Here is a 16,593-nt window from a genome sequence, read left to right on the forward strand (position 1 = left end):
GAGAAGATGTGGGACTCGATCCCAGGACCTGGGATCATGACCTGACAGACACTTAACTGACTGAGTCACCCAGGCGCCCAAGAATGTATTTGCCTGAATGTGAATATAGTTGTAGTGATACTCTGTACCTGATTCATCCCCAAACTCTGGTTTCTGTGAGAGATCGCTATCTCGTTTTAAGATTTTGTTTTCTCAGAACATTTTTCCCCCCTCCCCTGTGGTTCCGGAATCTAATAAGCATTATCTGAAGATGTCCTGATACTAGGAATGAGCCAGTAGAATTCCTTTGTCTTGGCTCATTGTTTTCAGTAGTATCATTCCTTTGCTGGAACAAACAGAGTTTTTCTGTATAAAAATCTTGAAAAGGGCATGCAGATATGCTCACATGGCTATCTTCTGGATTCTTTCAAAGGAATCTCCTTGCTGCCCTAGGAAAATAAATTCTCGCCCTTTGTTTAATTAGCTAATTTAAAATTATAAGGAAAAGAAAAAACTTCAAAACTTCTGAGTTGAAATCTTAGGTTATTACATAGGCTAGAGTTTATTAGCTCTGACAACTTCAGAGGGGATTAAAGAAAAACTACAGAGCTTTGAAGTGGTGCTGGTTGAGGATTGTCCTTTCCTAAGGTTTGTCCCTGTATTAGATTTTACCCTCTTTATTCAAAATGTAAGGCTGGGTATACTATATGTAAAAGTACAGTATTGTGTAGAATACTGCAGTGAATGGGTCTTAACTAGTTTGCCTCTGGTCCAGGTTCTTAATCATGGCTGAACTGATTGGTCAGTTGAACGAGCATAGTATAAATGATGGTGGTGTGGACAGACATCACGGGAGATGAGACAGGTTAGCATTGAGTCCTGGTCCTGGATGCAGGCCTAGAGGAAAGGCGAGTTTATCTTGACCCTTGGGAAGACCTATTTAGTATATCCAAGGTAATGTCATAACCCATCATGGTAAGATTTGTATTGCAAGTATTTACTTTTTACTGTTGGCTGCTTGATCTTTTCTTTTGGTCAGTGCTGCATAGGCTCGGTACAGGGGAGGGTAAGTTTGCTCCTGAGGACTGGAACACCAGCTTGAGCTGGGGAGGGTTTGACCAAAGGAGTGATGATCAGAACTGCAGGTTTATGGAAGGAATCCAAGGGAGGAAGTACTTATTTTTGTTTTACCCTAATTTTTAATGGGGCATTAATCCTGAATAGTGTTTGGTGATAGGAAAGAACAGATACAAAGGTGACATGTTGTATAGATCATATATACAGAGAAGCTGTCTGAACATAAGCGGTAGTTTCAAAGTTTAAAAATAATCATTAAGTAGCCACTGGTGCAGATATGTATGTTTGGCTCACCACCTCTCCAGCCTTCTTTCCACAAGCGCTGGTAGCTAGAGGATCAGGGCAAGACTGCTCATTCTCCAAGTAGTCTGTGGCATTCTCTGAATTTGAATGTTCAGTAATGGGTGCAGTGCTCATTTTAAAGGCAATGGCAGGGGCACCTGGCTGGCTCACGCGGTAGCTAGAGCATGTGACTCTTGATCTCGGGGTTGTAAGTTTGGGCCCCACGTTGGGTGACGAGATTACTTAAAAAACAAAGGCAGGTGCCTGGGTAGCTCAGTTGGTTAAGCGTCTGCCTTCGGCTGGGTCATGATCCCAGAGTCTGGGATTGAGCCCTGCCTCAGGCTCCCTGCTCAGCAGAGGAGTCTGCTTCTCCCTCTCACTCCCTCCCCGCTCACGTTCTCCCTCCCACTCTCTCTCAAGTAAATAAATGAAATCTTTAAATAAATATGGCAATGGCAGGCACATCACTACATTGTCCATAAAATGTCAGTATGTGTCCCACTTGGCAGAGATGATAAAAATAGGAGAAAATGTGTGTGTCTAAGCTCTGGAGATTATATTTAAGAATGATGTTTGGAAATTAAAAATGAAAATTGTTCAGCTTTTGTTGGTAAACTTTCTTTTACAGAACTAATCAATTTCAAACGAAAGAGAGTGGCAGCATTTAGAAAGAATCTAATTGAAATGTCTGAACTGGAAATAAAGCATGCCAGGGTAAGTGTTTTTCCTTCAAATTAAGCCAGAAACTTTGTAGGGTTCCCCGTCTCAAGTTACTTTACCGGTTCACTGTCCCAGTATCATCGGGCAGATAAGGTTTGCTTTATGGTATTAATCTCTTGTGATGTAGGTGGGAGTTACTTGTTCGATTATTTTTTCTGCTGCAAACCAAAATTCTCTAACATCATGATGAAATACTGCTTTTGAGAAGAGCATATTAGTGTCTTAAGATATTTAATTTTTTTTGTTGTTGTTGTTTAGAAAGGAAAGAACTTCCTTGTGTGTTTAATGTCTGTAGCTTAATTTGGTACAGAAAAGATGATGAAAAATGGTTCTCGATGTTGGGTACACATTCGAATCTCCTTAAGGAGCTTTTAAAGACTTTTTGGTGCTCAGTTTCCGGGCATGGTTCCTGGGTACAGCTCCTTGTGAGTCGCAGAAGTGCTGTCTGACCCAGGGCAGCAGGATCAGCAGGGAGCCATGGTAGGAGGGAACTGTCACTGGCCAATCAGCATTGGTAAAGCAGGAAGACTTTGAACATATGTGTGTATTTTGAATTTATTTTGACTACAATATTTATTTACTTTTTGATTAAGTCCAAGTCCTGTTGTGTATTACCTTTTAAATTGGGGTTTTAGAGTGTCCTGTATGTGTAAATCATAACGGTAATATTCTGGGTGTTCTGAGTTTTCTCAATTCCTTTAAAGTTAGAACTCAATTCCTTTAAAGCAATTTGTGCTGAGTTCTTTATGAATATTTATCATATATAATCTCACTCAAAATTAAGTTTTAGCACCTTTTTAATCTGGTCTTTCCAAGGCCTTCGATTTCAAAGAATAGCTCTTCTGTAGCCTTTAGGTTAAGTCACAGTAAGCAAAATTGGCGGGATTGCATTGAGAGTAGACCTGGGCTGGAGCTGTGAGCCTCTCCAGGTGGCAGTCCCAGACCCTCAGGGAGAGGAACTTGCCAACATGAAATGGGGGTGGGCTGGCTTTAAATCTCTTGTGAAAAGCTTAAGTCAGTAGATTTGAGTTGAATTCTTACAGATGTGTAGGAGGTCTGGACTCTAGAGGGATTCATTGGTCTTTCTCGACTTGTCTTTCTTCCAGAACAATGTCTCCCTCCTGCAGAGCTGCATTGACTTGTTCAAGAACAACTGATCTGCCTTTTCTCTGAATGAAGGACGTGAATGTGAAAGAAAGCCAGCATCACTTGCACTTAAATCATTACCACAGAAGATTTAGTACCTTTGACTTTAGTTTAAAATTATGTGAATAAATATTTTGATTTCTAAAAATCTTAACACTTAACCATGTTGGTTTAAAAAAATTTCTATTGCATGCTACTTGGACATAACTAATTTTTTCTTATGCATTTAATACCTCAGAGTGGGCAGAATCTACATGCTGGGTCCTCCTGTAATTTGTCTTTAGTTATTAAAGAGTGCAGGAAACATGTGCCTTCTGGAACCAAGTACAAGCAACAGCCTGGCACATGTTGTCTCACGGTTTCATGTGCCCATGTCCCTACAGTCAATCTAGAGTAGGAGCCGCTGACAACAAGTAAGTCAGCTGCTTGTTGCAGGTAACACACATTCCATTCCTTAACGTGATTTCCCCCCCTCCCTTATTAAACTCATGGTTCTTTAGTCACCTTAAGTGATTGTACTATAACAAGAGCGAGAAAATCTTGTTTGTCTTTATATACCCTTTGCAGCTCCATTTTTTTGTAGTTGGGATATAAATATTTGAAGGGAGAGAAATATCTTAGGGTATAAAGAATATGGCCTACTTTAGAAGATGGCCAGTCTACATTAAGAAAGATGTGAGCCCCCTTCCTGACCGTAGGGGGAGGTGTGTGTGTGGACTTTTTATAAAGTGTATAATAAAATAATAAATCATGTTACCATATGGAGTATTTTTGTGGAAAACAGGGCCCAAGTGTGCCCCAAGACTGCAGTTGATGCTAACCCTCGATGATGCTGAGGGCATCAAGGCCTCTGCCCACAGTCTTAGCCTCTGTTCTAATCTTAATTTCTTTTGAGACTACTGATGTCCCGTCTTTGAGAAGGTTTCCCAGATCTGGGTTTGTCTGGCTTGCTCGTGGGTTCGATTTGGGTTTGCATTTTTGACATGCTTAGCATAAGTGATGCTGTGTTCTCAAAGGCTGCATCGATCTGTTGTGATGAGCATTTAAGGTAGTACCTGCCAGGGGTTCCCTGTGAGGTTTTACATCTTAACCTTTGTAGGTAACTATTGGGAAGATCCTTTGAGGCTGTGTAAAAGGTGTTTACCCACCGCTTTTACCCTGTTCTTGGATTAGCTATAACGTATAAGGGTTGCAGAATATTGATGTCTGAACACCGCAGAGAGCAGTTTTTCTTCTGTTAAACTGGCATTGAAGGCTTGCTTCCCCCACCCAGCCAGTTACTAAAATGAACCAGGTACCTAAATTTACGAAGCAGGCCAGACACAGTAGCTTGCTTCTTCCATATTTAGGAACATAGTTAGGAATCATGGTGCACAAGATGAATTTAAACAGTTGTAACTCCAGTCTGGGTTTCTCTCCTGCTTACTTGACAGCCCCATACTATACTGTTCATAGTAGCACAAATGTTTAGGCATGGTCGGGGTGGGTAACTTAGTGTCCCAGGGTCACAACTGGTCTAAGGAGCTCCAGCTGCCGCTCCACCATGTTTCAAGGCTTGACTGGGGCCTTGTTGCACTTTGGACGAGGTCTGGCTGGGTGTCAAACAGGCAGCCATCCGCTGGGGTCCTGAGTCCTGAATGAAGCAATTCGGATACCCCTTAATTTTTTTTTTTAAAGATTTTATTTATTTATGTGACAGACAGCCAGCCAGAGAGGGAACACAGCAGGGGGAGTGGGAGAGGAAGAAGCAGGCTCATAGCGGAGGAGCCCGATGTGGGACTCGATCCTGGTACGCCGGGATCACGCCCTGACCCGAAGGCAGACGCTTTAACGACTGCGCTACCCAGGCGCCCCTAGATACCCCTTAATTTTATACCAGTGACTTCCAAGTATAATCTTGGGGCACATTTCCAGGTGTGCACCTTCTGCACTATCTTGGTTTCAAGGATAATTTCATCACAACTGGGTCTGACGGTCATTTCCATGAAACTGTGGGTTCTGAGTGGGTGAGGGGTGTTTCTAGCCCTTTCCCACGGTTGTCGGTCAATGGTGCCATCACTGCCTTTTGTGCTGTCTTGTGCTCAGTATTCCTGAGGACCAGGCAGACCGGCAGAGAGGTAGCCAATATTCTGGACCGGGAAGGCGAGGTAGTGTGCTAGAGGCTGGCGAGTCTCCCACATGCTGCAGAGCCTGTGTGGGTGGGGTGTGGAGCGAAGAAGGCTTCCATGTGGGCCTCAACAGGGAAAGTCAAGTGGCAAACTAGCTGCTGAGGAACTTCTGGGAGTGAAGGTGGGCTTAGAACCTTTCAAAATGTTTTAAGGCCATTGGGTGAGTTGGGGTCACTTCAGAATGATTTGTGGGGGTGTCCGTAAAGCTTCAGTGAGTGACCACTGGTGATCCTAGGGATGTTGAATTGCAGCATGCACAGCCATGGTTCCAAGCTGACAAGGGAAGACCACTCTCTGGTCTGTAAAACTTCAGTCACTTAGCACAAGCTGTGGGCCAGCTATGTCCCCACTTGACCCACCCCCCCTTTTTTTTTGGTGTCAGTATTTACCTTGCCCACGTTTTTGGGGTTGTGAGGTTCATTTGAGAGAATGCCTAGACCCAGCCCTGTAAGGGGCGGATTTTTACTTAGAAGCTCCTTCCTGCAGACGGGGAAAGTAAGCGCCTTGCACCATCAGCCTTCCGCCTGTAGGCGGCAGAGGCTCCCAGGGCAGCCACACGCCCTCTTGTGGGCCTCTTCTCCAGTTGAGAAGGGGGAAAGCCTGGTGGTCCTGCAGAGTTGTTCAAAGGATCATCTTTTTTTTTTTCAATTTTTAAAGGATTTTATTTATTTGAAAGTGCACGAGCAGGGGGGAGAGGCAGAATCAGGCTCCCCGCTGAGCTGGGAGCCCGACATGGGACTTGATCCCAGGACCCCGAGATCATGATCTGAGCTGAAGGCAAAACGCTCAACTGACTGAGCCACCCAGTTGCCCCTTTAATTGATTTTTTTAAAGATTTTTTTTTACTTATTTGACAGAACAAGCAAGGGGAGTGGCAGGGAAAAGCAGGCTCCCCACTTAGCAGGGAGCCCGATGTGGGGCTCAATCCCAGGACCCAGAGATCATGACCTGAGCCGAAAGGAGACTCTTAACTGAGCCACCCAGGCACCCTTCAAAGGATCATCTTGAGGTAGGAAATGTCATGGGACCCAAGGTTTCGAGTTACTCCAATGGTGTATTCCCAGACCAGCAGTCCTCTCCAGGATTCATGTGGGCCTCTGATCCCTGGTGACCCAAGACACAACCTCTGTTGCTGAGGCTGCTCCTTCTGTTCTGGGAACTCGCCTTCTGGGACTGGTGTCAAACAGCTGTGAGGTAATGGGGTTGGGGGGCTTCAGAGCTGGGTCAAGTGACATGCCTGGAAGGAAGGCCGGGAGGACACTTCCCCATCCTGTCCCCTCAACACATGGCTCCCCTTGGGCAGAGCAAGATTCCTTATCAGAGGTTTGCTTTGTCACCAATCAAAGGCATTTACTTTTTGTTTTTAATCTTTGTTTCTGACTGTAAAAGCAATACATACTTAGAAGCAATCCAAACAATAAAAATACGTATAAACTAGAAAGTAAAAGTCCTCTTTTTTATGCATGCCATAAAGTCCATTACATTACAGGGGCACCTGGCTGGCTCAGTTGGAAGTGTGCGACTGGGGGTCATGAGTTTAAGGTCCATGTTGGTATAGAGGTTACTAAAAAATGAATAAAACTTTTTAAAAAGTCAGTTATTAAACAGGTTTCTGATTTTTTCCCCCTAGCCATATGTGTAGTGTGGTTTACAGAAAGCAATTTTAGGGATGCCAGAATTGGGGTGATTTTGGGAGGTTCGTAGCTGTTGGGTATCTCTCTGGAATGGTTTCCATGGCCCTGCAGTCTGAACATCTCTTTGGCATCTTGTCCCTCCTTTAGCAGACAACCCGCCCCCCCGCAAAGATTTCATTACTTAGACTATGAATGAAGTCTGTGGTCATTTTAGGAGGTTTTTAATTTTAATTGGGTCTTTTACACTTTACAAAACTTTAAAGCTTGTTAAACCGTGGGACCTGTAATATTCAAAACGCTCTGGAAAAGGAGACCCATAATCCCAGCCCACAGCCATTTTTCTTTCTGCAGCCCTTGCATTAATTCATCAGGTTCACCCTCAGCCACAGGGGGATTTTTAGCCTCAGTCAGAGGGGAGGGATCTGGGTAGTCGGGGTGTGAGATTCCCACTGAACTTTGATTACGTGGCGGAGGCTGGTGGGCTGTTTGTGTTTCAGAAACCGTCTGTTACTGGTATTTTTTTAGCCACGTCGCAGATCTCTCCTGTCACTTTAGAGTTGTTCGCAGATGGAATGGAGATCGTTTGTCCTTTCTTTGCCATGTCCCCTCCACACCGCAAAGCCACCGAAGGAAATTTTCATGCCCTGGATGATGAAGCCAAGACGAGGCAAGATTCCAGAATAGCAAATAGAGACTGCTGCTGGGGGCGTTAGGCTAGTACCAGTGATTCCTGATTCCAGCCTGATACACATGGTCATTCTTGGCATAGTTGGTGGAAGTTGCAATTCCCCATTGGCCTGTCCTGCCAGTGTAGGGAGGTTTCTGCAAAGCGGTTTGCTGGGTGTGGAAACTTTGAGCCAGAGGCAGCCTTCGAGATTCCAGCTGGCTCCAGCTGTGGCTCCCAGGGCCTCTTCTCCTGGGAGCTGCTGGTTGTATCACACGAGCCCATAATTCAGTCGTGCTGAGAGGCAGGTGGCCGAGCCTGTGTTTGGGGGCAGAAAAAGGGGCAGCAGGAGGAGGAAGAATACAGGGAAAGGATCCTCAGGGGGGCAGAGGAGAAGGAGCCAGGGAGCGTGTGCAGATAGGCGATGGATAAAGCCCCCTTCCTTCCTTCCTTCCTTCCTTCCTTCCTTCCTCCCTTCCATCTGATCTTGGCCTGCTCAGCGCCAAAGCCCCAGAAGACAGGAAATTCCGTCTGGGCGGTCCTGAGGGAAATGCTGGAAACGCCCGCTGAGTCCCTATGGGGCTTGCACCGAGTGTTTTTCTAAGGTCTGGTTTGTGTCTGCAGTGCTTTGGGCCCTCCTTGCACTGTTAAAGCCCTTGTCCCACTAGGAGGGGCAGGGGACACTGAGCTGTTGGGATGTGACTTGCCTCAGAGTTGGGGACAGGAGATGGAGATGCACTATGGTGGGCTGCAAGGGTCCTTGCGGGGAAGGCTGGGAGGGGAGTGGGGTTGAGAGTCTGGGACGGTCCTGCAGTGCCTGCATCGTGGGTCCTGCTATGGCGGCCTAGCTCCATCCTAGATAAGCCCCCGCCCCTACCTTCACCCCTTACGCTTAATTTTAAAACCTAAGTCCATTATGACCCTTCTCTACCTTCCATGACTCTCCATTTGATGCAACAGAAAAGCCCAAGGGTCTGTCTGATTTGCTGCCCCTGCCCTGTGGAGGTATTTTCCAAAGCTGTCCAAGACGATATTTCTATTCCCATGTGTTCTGAATGTGACCTTGCTGCTTCCCCATCACAGGAAGTGAATCTCCTCTCCCTGCCCCCTTGAATCTGAGCTGGCTTTAGTGACACTTGTGTAAGCCATAGAATGGCACAGAAGTGATGTGGGGAGGTACCTTCCCAGTGTAAACCAGAGGAAGCCTCGCTTTCTGGATGACCCTTGTTCCCCCCCGGAACTCTCTGTCTCTATCTCTTTCTCTCTCTCTCTCTCTCTCTGTCTCTCGCAATCCAGCTGCTGTGCTGGGAGAAGCCAAGTCTCATTTGGGAGAGGCCATGTGTCCCAGCTAAGCCCAGCCTTCCAGTCATCCCAGCCCAGGAACCAGACAAGTCTGTAGAGATCTCTAGATCAGTGGTGTCCCATAGTTCTTCATGTGTGATGGAAATGTTCTCTATCTGTGCTGTCCAATACAGTGGCCATAGCCGCATGTTAGCTAAGGTGTAGAGAGAACACAGAACACCCTGTGTTCAGTTTGAATTTGAGTTAAACAGTAAATCTGTAGTATAAGTATGTCCCATGCACTATTTGGAATATACTTACATTAAGAACAATTATTCATTGTGTATCTGAAATCCACATTTCCTGGGCATCCGCCATGTTTATTGGCTAAGTCTGGCACCTGGAAGGTGGCTAGTGCCACCGAGGAAGCGACTTTTACATTTTATTTAAATTTTAATTTGATTTGCCACATGTGCCTGGTGGCTACTGCATTGGACAGAGCACTCTAGAAAATTACAGATCCAGTCACTCCTGTCACCCCAAGACCGTCTTGTCCCCCCAGCTGAAGCCCCAGACTTTGTGTAACCACTAAACCCTGTCTTGAAGCGTGACGTGGTGGTCATTTCAGGTAATGACACTGTGGTGGTTTGCTCTCAGCAACAGCGGCCGAACTCCCCTGACCTCTCTGACCTTCCTCCTTAGACTGCTCCCCAATTCCACTCTAGGGAACTCCGGGCACACTTCTGCCTCAGGCTCTTTGCTTCACCCTTCCCCGGATGGGGAGGGAATGTTCTCCCCCTATACTGGCTCACGCCCTCACCTGCTTCCAATCTTTGCTCAAAGCTCACTTTTCAGTAAGGCCTTCCCTGACCACCCAATTTAATTCTTGATTCACTTTACCTTACTCTATTTAAAAAATTTTCACAAGCTTCTCCATCTTGACTCTATACATATAGCTTATTTTTCATCTATTTCTTTTCAACCATAAGATCAAGGAGGGTAGGCAGGGCTCTTCACCTTTCCTGTTTTCTGATGTGCCCCAGATGCTGAGAAGAGTGCCCTTCACGCAATGGGTAGTCAGTAGATATTTGTGGAATGAGTGAACGAATGTTAAGGGGATGAGGGGGTGACATCTTTCCAGATGCCCCTCAGGTGTGGTTGTGTTGTTCACTGTCCCTAGATTCCCTGTTAAGAGTAGTCACTCAACAAACACTCCATGCCGGGTACTCTCCCAGGACCTGGGGATACAGAGGTGGCCATGACAGGTGACGGCCCTGTCCTCAGGTAGTCTCTCCTCTAAGAGGTTGAGGTTCTGGGAGGGCGACCCTCAAATCACCGTTTAACTTGGTGTTGGTGACATGAACACAGGCGTCGTAGCCACTTTTCCAGGCATGGTCTTGTCTCAGCCTGTCGCCGGGGAAGATTTTTTAAAATGCTGGTGCCTGGGGCCACCTCCATAGCTTCCGATTTTGATGGTACAGGGTATAGCCCAAATGTTGGCAGTTTACAAAATTTACCTGGTTGTTCTGACATATAGGCAGGATTAGAACCACTTGTTTAGGGATGCCTGGGTGGCTCAGTTGGTTAAGAATCCGACTCTTGATCTCGGCTCAGGTCTTGATCTCAGGGTCCTGACTTCAAGGCCAGCGTGGAGGTGGGCCCTACTTAAAAAAAAAATAGAACCCGTTGTTTACATGAATTCTGGTTATTGCCCGTGAGCCAGCCCCATTTTACAGATGAGGACAATGAGGCTCAGAGGCTCTGCCACGTACCCAGAGGCAAAGGGTGAGAAGTGGTGCATCTGGGAGTCCAGATGGTCCTCCTGCTACAGCGCTACAGCGAGGGGACAGGGTCTGACCAAAAGGCAGAGGCCTGGGGCTAGGGCCCCGAGGTCTTCAGAAGAGCCCTGTATCCCACAGGGGGCGGTTAGCCACCTCCCCCAGCGCCTGTCCTCCCTCTATCCGGGCCCTCACCCTAGCTAATCAGGCTAATGAGAGGCTCTCTGGCCCCGCCCACTCCCCCTCTGTAATTTGCTCTCCGCCCTTCCCTCTAATTTTATTGCCTCCTCAGCAGTTTCCCAGGACCTGGGGGCTCTGTTTCCAGTGGGAGGCCCCTCCCTGGCTTAATGAAAGGGGCTGCTTTCCTGCAGCTGGCTGCCTGTCCTGGGAGGGTGGGGGGGATAGGGGTTGGAGGGGCTGCAGCTCTAGAGCCCTACAGGGGGTGGCAAAATCTGGTGGCAAATGTTTCAGAGTAGAAGGCAACAGCGCCTGTGTCCACCAAGTGCCACTCAGAGTAGTCTTTCAGACACTTGCTTAGAAACTTCACAGAGCGTGTAAAGAGAGCAGGGGGCCCGCCACCAGGGGAGAAGCAGCCCGGACACCTGGGTGCCCACTCCGGGTTGGAGCCTCTCCAGTGTGACCGCTTTGTGTTGGGGTTTAACTTCTCTGGGTCTTGTTTTCCCCACCGAACCGTGGCTCCCATGGCAAAGGATTTTGTGGCGTTCTGGAATCATCCGGGCCTTGCAGGGGTAGGTTTCTGCCTCCCTTCCCAGCAGCGGTGACCGGGGGCACACTCCTTTCAGCATTTGTGAGGTGGGGGAACTTCACTCTGAGCACAAGGAGGGGGTCCCTTTGGTGAAGAATTTGGCCCCCTCGCGGGCACCTAAGAGGCATTTGGAATATCGGTCCCCTCTGTGATGAAGATCATAATTCAGACCAGTCTGAGGGGCTGTGAGACCAAAGGCGGGCGGAGTCCACGCAAAGCCTTCTAAGCACAGTGCTCTACATACAGTCGGTGCTTCATAAATGTGACTGTGGTCATACGATTGGTCCCTGCTCCTCTCCTGGCTGGGGGCTGTGCCTGTTGTGCTCAGGCAGACTTAGTGGGTTTATACCTTCCCTGGGGGCTAATTCTAGGAATTCCATCTCTGCCCAAGAAGGGTTCCCAGAGGCCACCCGGAGGCAACAGCTCCGGCAGCAGCCGGAACCCTGCTGCGCTTTTGCGCAGGCACCTCTGTGGGCTGGACGGGCTTGGACAGCGCACTAGTACCCAGCCTGAGGGTGAAGGGTGCCTGCAGCAGTCCTGGGCCAAGCCTTGGCCTGCTCTGCAAAAAGACCCCCTCGGGAGCCATTCTTTGATATATCCGCGGGGTTATCCATTTTCCCCGGGGCCCTGGCCACGGAGGCCACCTCAGCTGTCCCTGCACACGCAGCCTGGCTCTCTGTCCCAGGGAGCGCCCTCCTGCCGCACCCAGGAGTGACCCTCACCTGGCCAGAGGTGGGAGCTGGCGGGATGAATTGGAGGTGGGTGCTGCCCAGTCCCTCAGCCCCACCAGGACTTCCGGGGGCTACCGCCCAAGCAAAGCGTCCACCCTGGAAGGAGCCCAGACGAAGGCAAACATTACCAGCGAACTCCAGAGACTTGCTCTCTGTGGCTTCCCTCCCAAATCCCCAGCATTTCCCCTGAGGCGCCTCCGAGGTTGTGAGGGAGGCTGAGATGCAGGTGGGAGCAGCCTGGGGCTGCCGGGGAGCCCCCTCCTTTCCTCTCTCTTAGTCTCTCCAGCTCTGAGTGGAGGGGCCCAAAGCCAAGACCTGGTAGCCCGTTGTTCCCTTATCCTTTGCTCGCCTCGCATTAAACACCATGAACGTCCATTTAATCAGGGGCTGGGGTTGTCTGGCTTCTTACTTGTGGGGGGGACGTGGGGAGGAGGTAGGGGTTGGGGGAAGGGGGTGGAGGGCGGGCTTTCGTCTGCGCAGGAGAGCCCGGCCAGGCCCCAGCACAGGGGCTCCGAGTGGGGTCTCCTGACGGGGAGTCTGGGGGAGCCCTAGGGTGGTAGCTGGAGGTAGCTCTGGTGATCTGCGGGAGCTCCAGGCAGTATGGGCCTCAGAATATTCCTTCTGTAAGCTGCTCAGCCTCTGGTTTCTCATCTGAGAAGCAGGAGTGAGAGTGTCCCCCACTGGCAGACTGAGGGGAAGGGGGGACCAAGCAGATAAATGCCGAGGGCCCTTTTACACCCTGACGGGTTTATTCAAATGCAGGGACAGCTGTGATTCAGGGGAGCTGACGGCCCAGAGCAAGGCGGGCAGGTGCAGGGATGCCCAGAACAGTGGTGGTCCGTGCCCAGCCGGATAGGAATCACCAGGGTGTGAGATGAAGCCCTTCGTTCATTCCACAAGCAGCTGAGCCCCCACGTGCTGGGTACCAGGGCTAGCATGGAGAAAATAGTATCTTTGCTCTCATGGAGCTTAGACTCTACTGTGAGCGTTGGGGCAGGAGAGACAAACAAATAGGCCAATATAAGAGGAGAAGTGATGCATGCTATCGTGAGGTATCTATCCGGGAGAGTGAATGGGGTGGTTTATACGGACCAGCCAGGATGACCTCACTGAGCAGAGACCTGGGGGCAATGACGTAGACCAGCACGTGGCTATCTAGGGGAAGGGGATTCCAGGCTGAGGAAAGAGCAAGGGTAAAGGTCATGAAGTAGGGACATTTCCAGTATGCTCTCAGTTAGCTATTGCTACATAACAAACTATCCCAGTGCTTAAAATGTGTATTTTGAACGGGTGGGCCCAGCTGGGCAGTTCTGGTAGCTGGGCTCCCTTGGTTGTCTGAGGCCCCCTGCCAGGTGGTCTGGGGCTGGTGGTTTAGAATGGCCCCACCTGGGCTGGCTCACCTCCTCTCCATGTGATCCCCTGCCCCCCCCCCCCGCCCCCCGCCACGGGCTAGACCAGGCTTGTGCTCTCAGCAGCCAGGCAAGCTCCCAGGAGTTTCCACTTGCTGTCTTGGGAGCTTGCCCAAGAAAAGAGTGCCCACGAGAGGGTCCAATCTCCAGCAGGGTTAGAGAATTTGGAGATATTTACCTTTTTTATTATAAATCATCAGAACAGGCTTATGGGATAATGACTAACTGCTGTTTCTATTTTGGGGGTCAGGTTTAGAGGGATCTTAGAGTGAGGGTTGGAATGGCAGAGAATGGGGTGCCATTGAGGGTTGGAGAAGGGGAGTGGTGCCTCTGTGACGAACACCAGGTGTCCAGGGCTGGGTGGGCAGTGGGCGTGGGAGGGGTCTGGAATTTTGGGCAGAGGAAATGGGAGTGCAGGGCCAGGGATTCACCGAAGTGAGGGGAGGGCAGTTGAGGTGGTTGGTGGAGGACATGAGAGCTGTCAGCAAATCCTTAAAGGGCTATCAGGCCAACAAAGGGAAAGGTGGTTCTGGGCAGCCCTAAAAGTCCAGAAGCTGGTGTAAGAGAGACAGGGAGACAGGAGTGGATTCGATCCTGAAGAGCTTTGATCAGCAGCACAGCCCTCAGGACAATGAGCCCCCTGGTGGGGGGAAGGGAGGAGGGGAGGAGGGGAGGAGGGGAGGAGGGGAGGTGGGGCTGGATGCGGATGTGGGCTGGGCTTTGCCTACCAGCTGCCATCTCTCTTTTGGGTGATGCGCCTCCCACCCCAAGTAAACCTCCTCACCCCAGATTTTCCTGTGGGCCACTGTAGAGAGACCCTTGATGACCTCGCCCCTGCCCCTGTGTCCACGTGCCAGGCACCATTCTGCATGGGGCAGCCCCGGGTCGGTCGGTGGGTTGTCACACTCCGGTGCAGCCAGGGCCAGACGAGAGGGAAGCCCAGGGGTTGGGGGGTCAGGGAAGCCTTCCTGTGGGAAGGGACTGAGACTTTCATGGCTTGGAGTAGTTGTCTGGACCATCTGGGTGGGAGGGAGGGGCAAGCAGAGTGACAAAAGCGGGTCTGACTGCTCCATTCTGCAGGGCTGTGGGGAGAGGAAGTAGAAGCCAGGACTCTGGGGCTCTCCTCCCTCACTGCCCCTCACTGCCTGTGTGGCCAAAGAAAGTTGCACCCCCTCTCCGGGCCTTGGCTTACTCTTCTGTTGAGTGAGTCTGATGGGCCTCACAGCTGAATGGGCATCAGAATCACCAGGAAAGGTGCTAAAAATGTACATTCCCGGGCTTCATCCCTGACTGTCTCAAGGGATAGATGTGGGGTAGGGGCAGTCCAAGAAGGTGCCTGCTTACCTAGCACCCCGGAGGCCTCTGATGAGAGCCCTGCACCCATACTTGAGAAGCTCCTCCTAACTCACTGAGGTTGCCAGCTGGCCCTTTGGACCTGGGATCCGCCAAGCACCCTGCTGCCGCAGGACCACTGTTTACCCGGGACCTCCCAGCGCTGGCACTTGTCAGAGATTACAGGTGGCTACTTGGGGCTACACCTTGGCCAAACAAGTTGCTGAGACCCTGGCACGGCTCCCCCATCCTGGAGGCCTGATTCAGAGTCTGCCAGGGTCCTGGAGCATCGGCTGAAAGGCATCAAGGACCTCGGTAAGAGAGAAGGGACGCTCATTGGCCTGGGGATTTCTGTGGGCCCCTCCAGGGGAACCCCTCTAGGCCACATTCTCTCTGCGGCCTCAGCCACTGGGCCTCGTGCTGCTCCTCATCTTTGTCAATATTTATTTCTTCCACAGCCTCCAACAGCCCGGATTTTGCTTAAAGGGCGGGAACAGATGTGGCAGACCTTGCACTCTGCTTCCTGGCGTTTCTGTGCAGGTGGCCTGGTCCTCGGCACGTTCCACTCACCGGGCAGCCCACCTCTGCCTCTGGTTCCAGCACAGGGCTCAAGGCCTGAGGAGACCTTTCTCACATCACCCTTGACTCCACTTCCCCTCAGAGACACCCCCAGACCTGTCCTCTGGCTCCATATTCATCTTGTCTGCACTATAGGCCTGAACTCAGAACATTCTAAATGTTCCTCAAATCCCCTGGCTGCAGCATGGCTCCAGACCCAAGTCCTCACAAGCCCCGGGGAGGTCATTGTGGTGAAAGGCTGTGTGGTTTGAGACAGATGTGAGCATCATTTGCTGTGAAATCAGATCCTGGCATTGGCTGAGGCCAGGAAGACTTGAGCTGGAGCCACGGAGCCATGGAGCCACGGAGCCCCTGATAAATGCGTGAAGCCCTCACACAGGTCAATGAACACTTATTTTTTCCAAATCTGTTCAGATGAAATCTTGTAATTTTTGTCTCCTTTGAACCTCAGGGGTATGTTTCAGAGAGAGAATGTCTTGGCTGTTTCCTCCCCACTCCTGGATTTTGAAATCCAGTTGACCCTTGAACAAGGTGGCAGGTTAGGAGCTCCAACCCCCGTGTAGTCCAAAACCACGTATAACTTTTGACTCCCCCCAAAACTTAACCACTCATAGCTTGCTGTTGACCCGAAGCCTTACCAATAAGATACACAGTTGATTAACACACATTTTATGGGTTATATGTATTATACACTGTATTCTTTTTTTCGTTTTGTTTTCTGTTTTTTGTTTTTTTAAAAGATTTTATTTGTTTATTTGTCAGAGAGAGAGAGAGAGGCAGGTAGAGGGAGAAGCAGGCTCCCCGCTGAGCAAGGAGCCCAATGCGGGACTCGATCCCAGGACCCTGGGATTGTGACCTGAGCCAAAGGCAGACACTTAAACAACTGAGCCACCCAGGTGTCCCTGTTTACTGTATTTTTGCAATAAAGTGAGCTAAAGGAAAGACAATGTTATTAAGAAAATCATAAGGAAGAGAAAATACATTTACAGTCTTGTGCTGTATTTATTGACAAAAATCTAAGTTTCTGGGTCACTTGGGTGGCTCAGT

At 49.7% G+C, this 16,593-nt stretch overlaps 1 protein-coding gene across 3 annotated transcripts in view; it reads left to right on the top strand.

The window, feature by feature from the left end:
* The window catches only part of SNX5 (sorting nexin 5), a 28,301-nt gene extending 24,341 nt beyond the window's left edge, over positions 1–3,960 (top strand). For all 3 annotated transcript variants that reach the window (XM_040637956.1, XM_008710020.2, XM_040637954.1), the window contains 2 exons: positions 1,967–2,052; positions 3,165–3,960. In XM_040637956.1, the coding sequence (XP_040493890.1) occupies positions 1,967–2,052; positions 3,165–3,215 (137 nt within the window). In that variant the 3' untranslated portion in view covers positions 3,216–3,960. The remainder of the gene's footprint in view (positions 1–1,966; positions 2,053–3,164) is intronic.
* Positions 3,961–16,593: the final 12,633 nt, after the last annotated feature.

The sequence above is a fragment of the Ursus maritimus genome, unplaced genomic scaffold (genome assembly GCF_017311325.1).
Source record: "Ursus maritimus isolate PB19 unplaced genomic scaffold, ASM1731132v1 scaffold_22, whole genome shotgun sequence".
Lineage (NCBI taxonomy): Eukaryota > Metazoa > Chordata > Mammalia > Carnivora > Ursidae > Ursus > Ursus maritimus.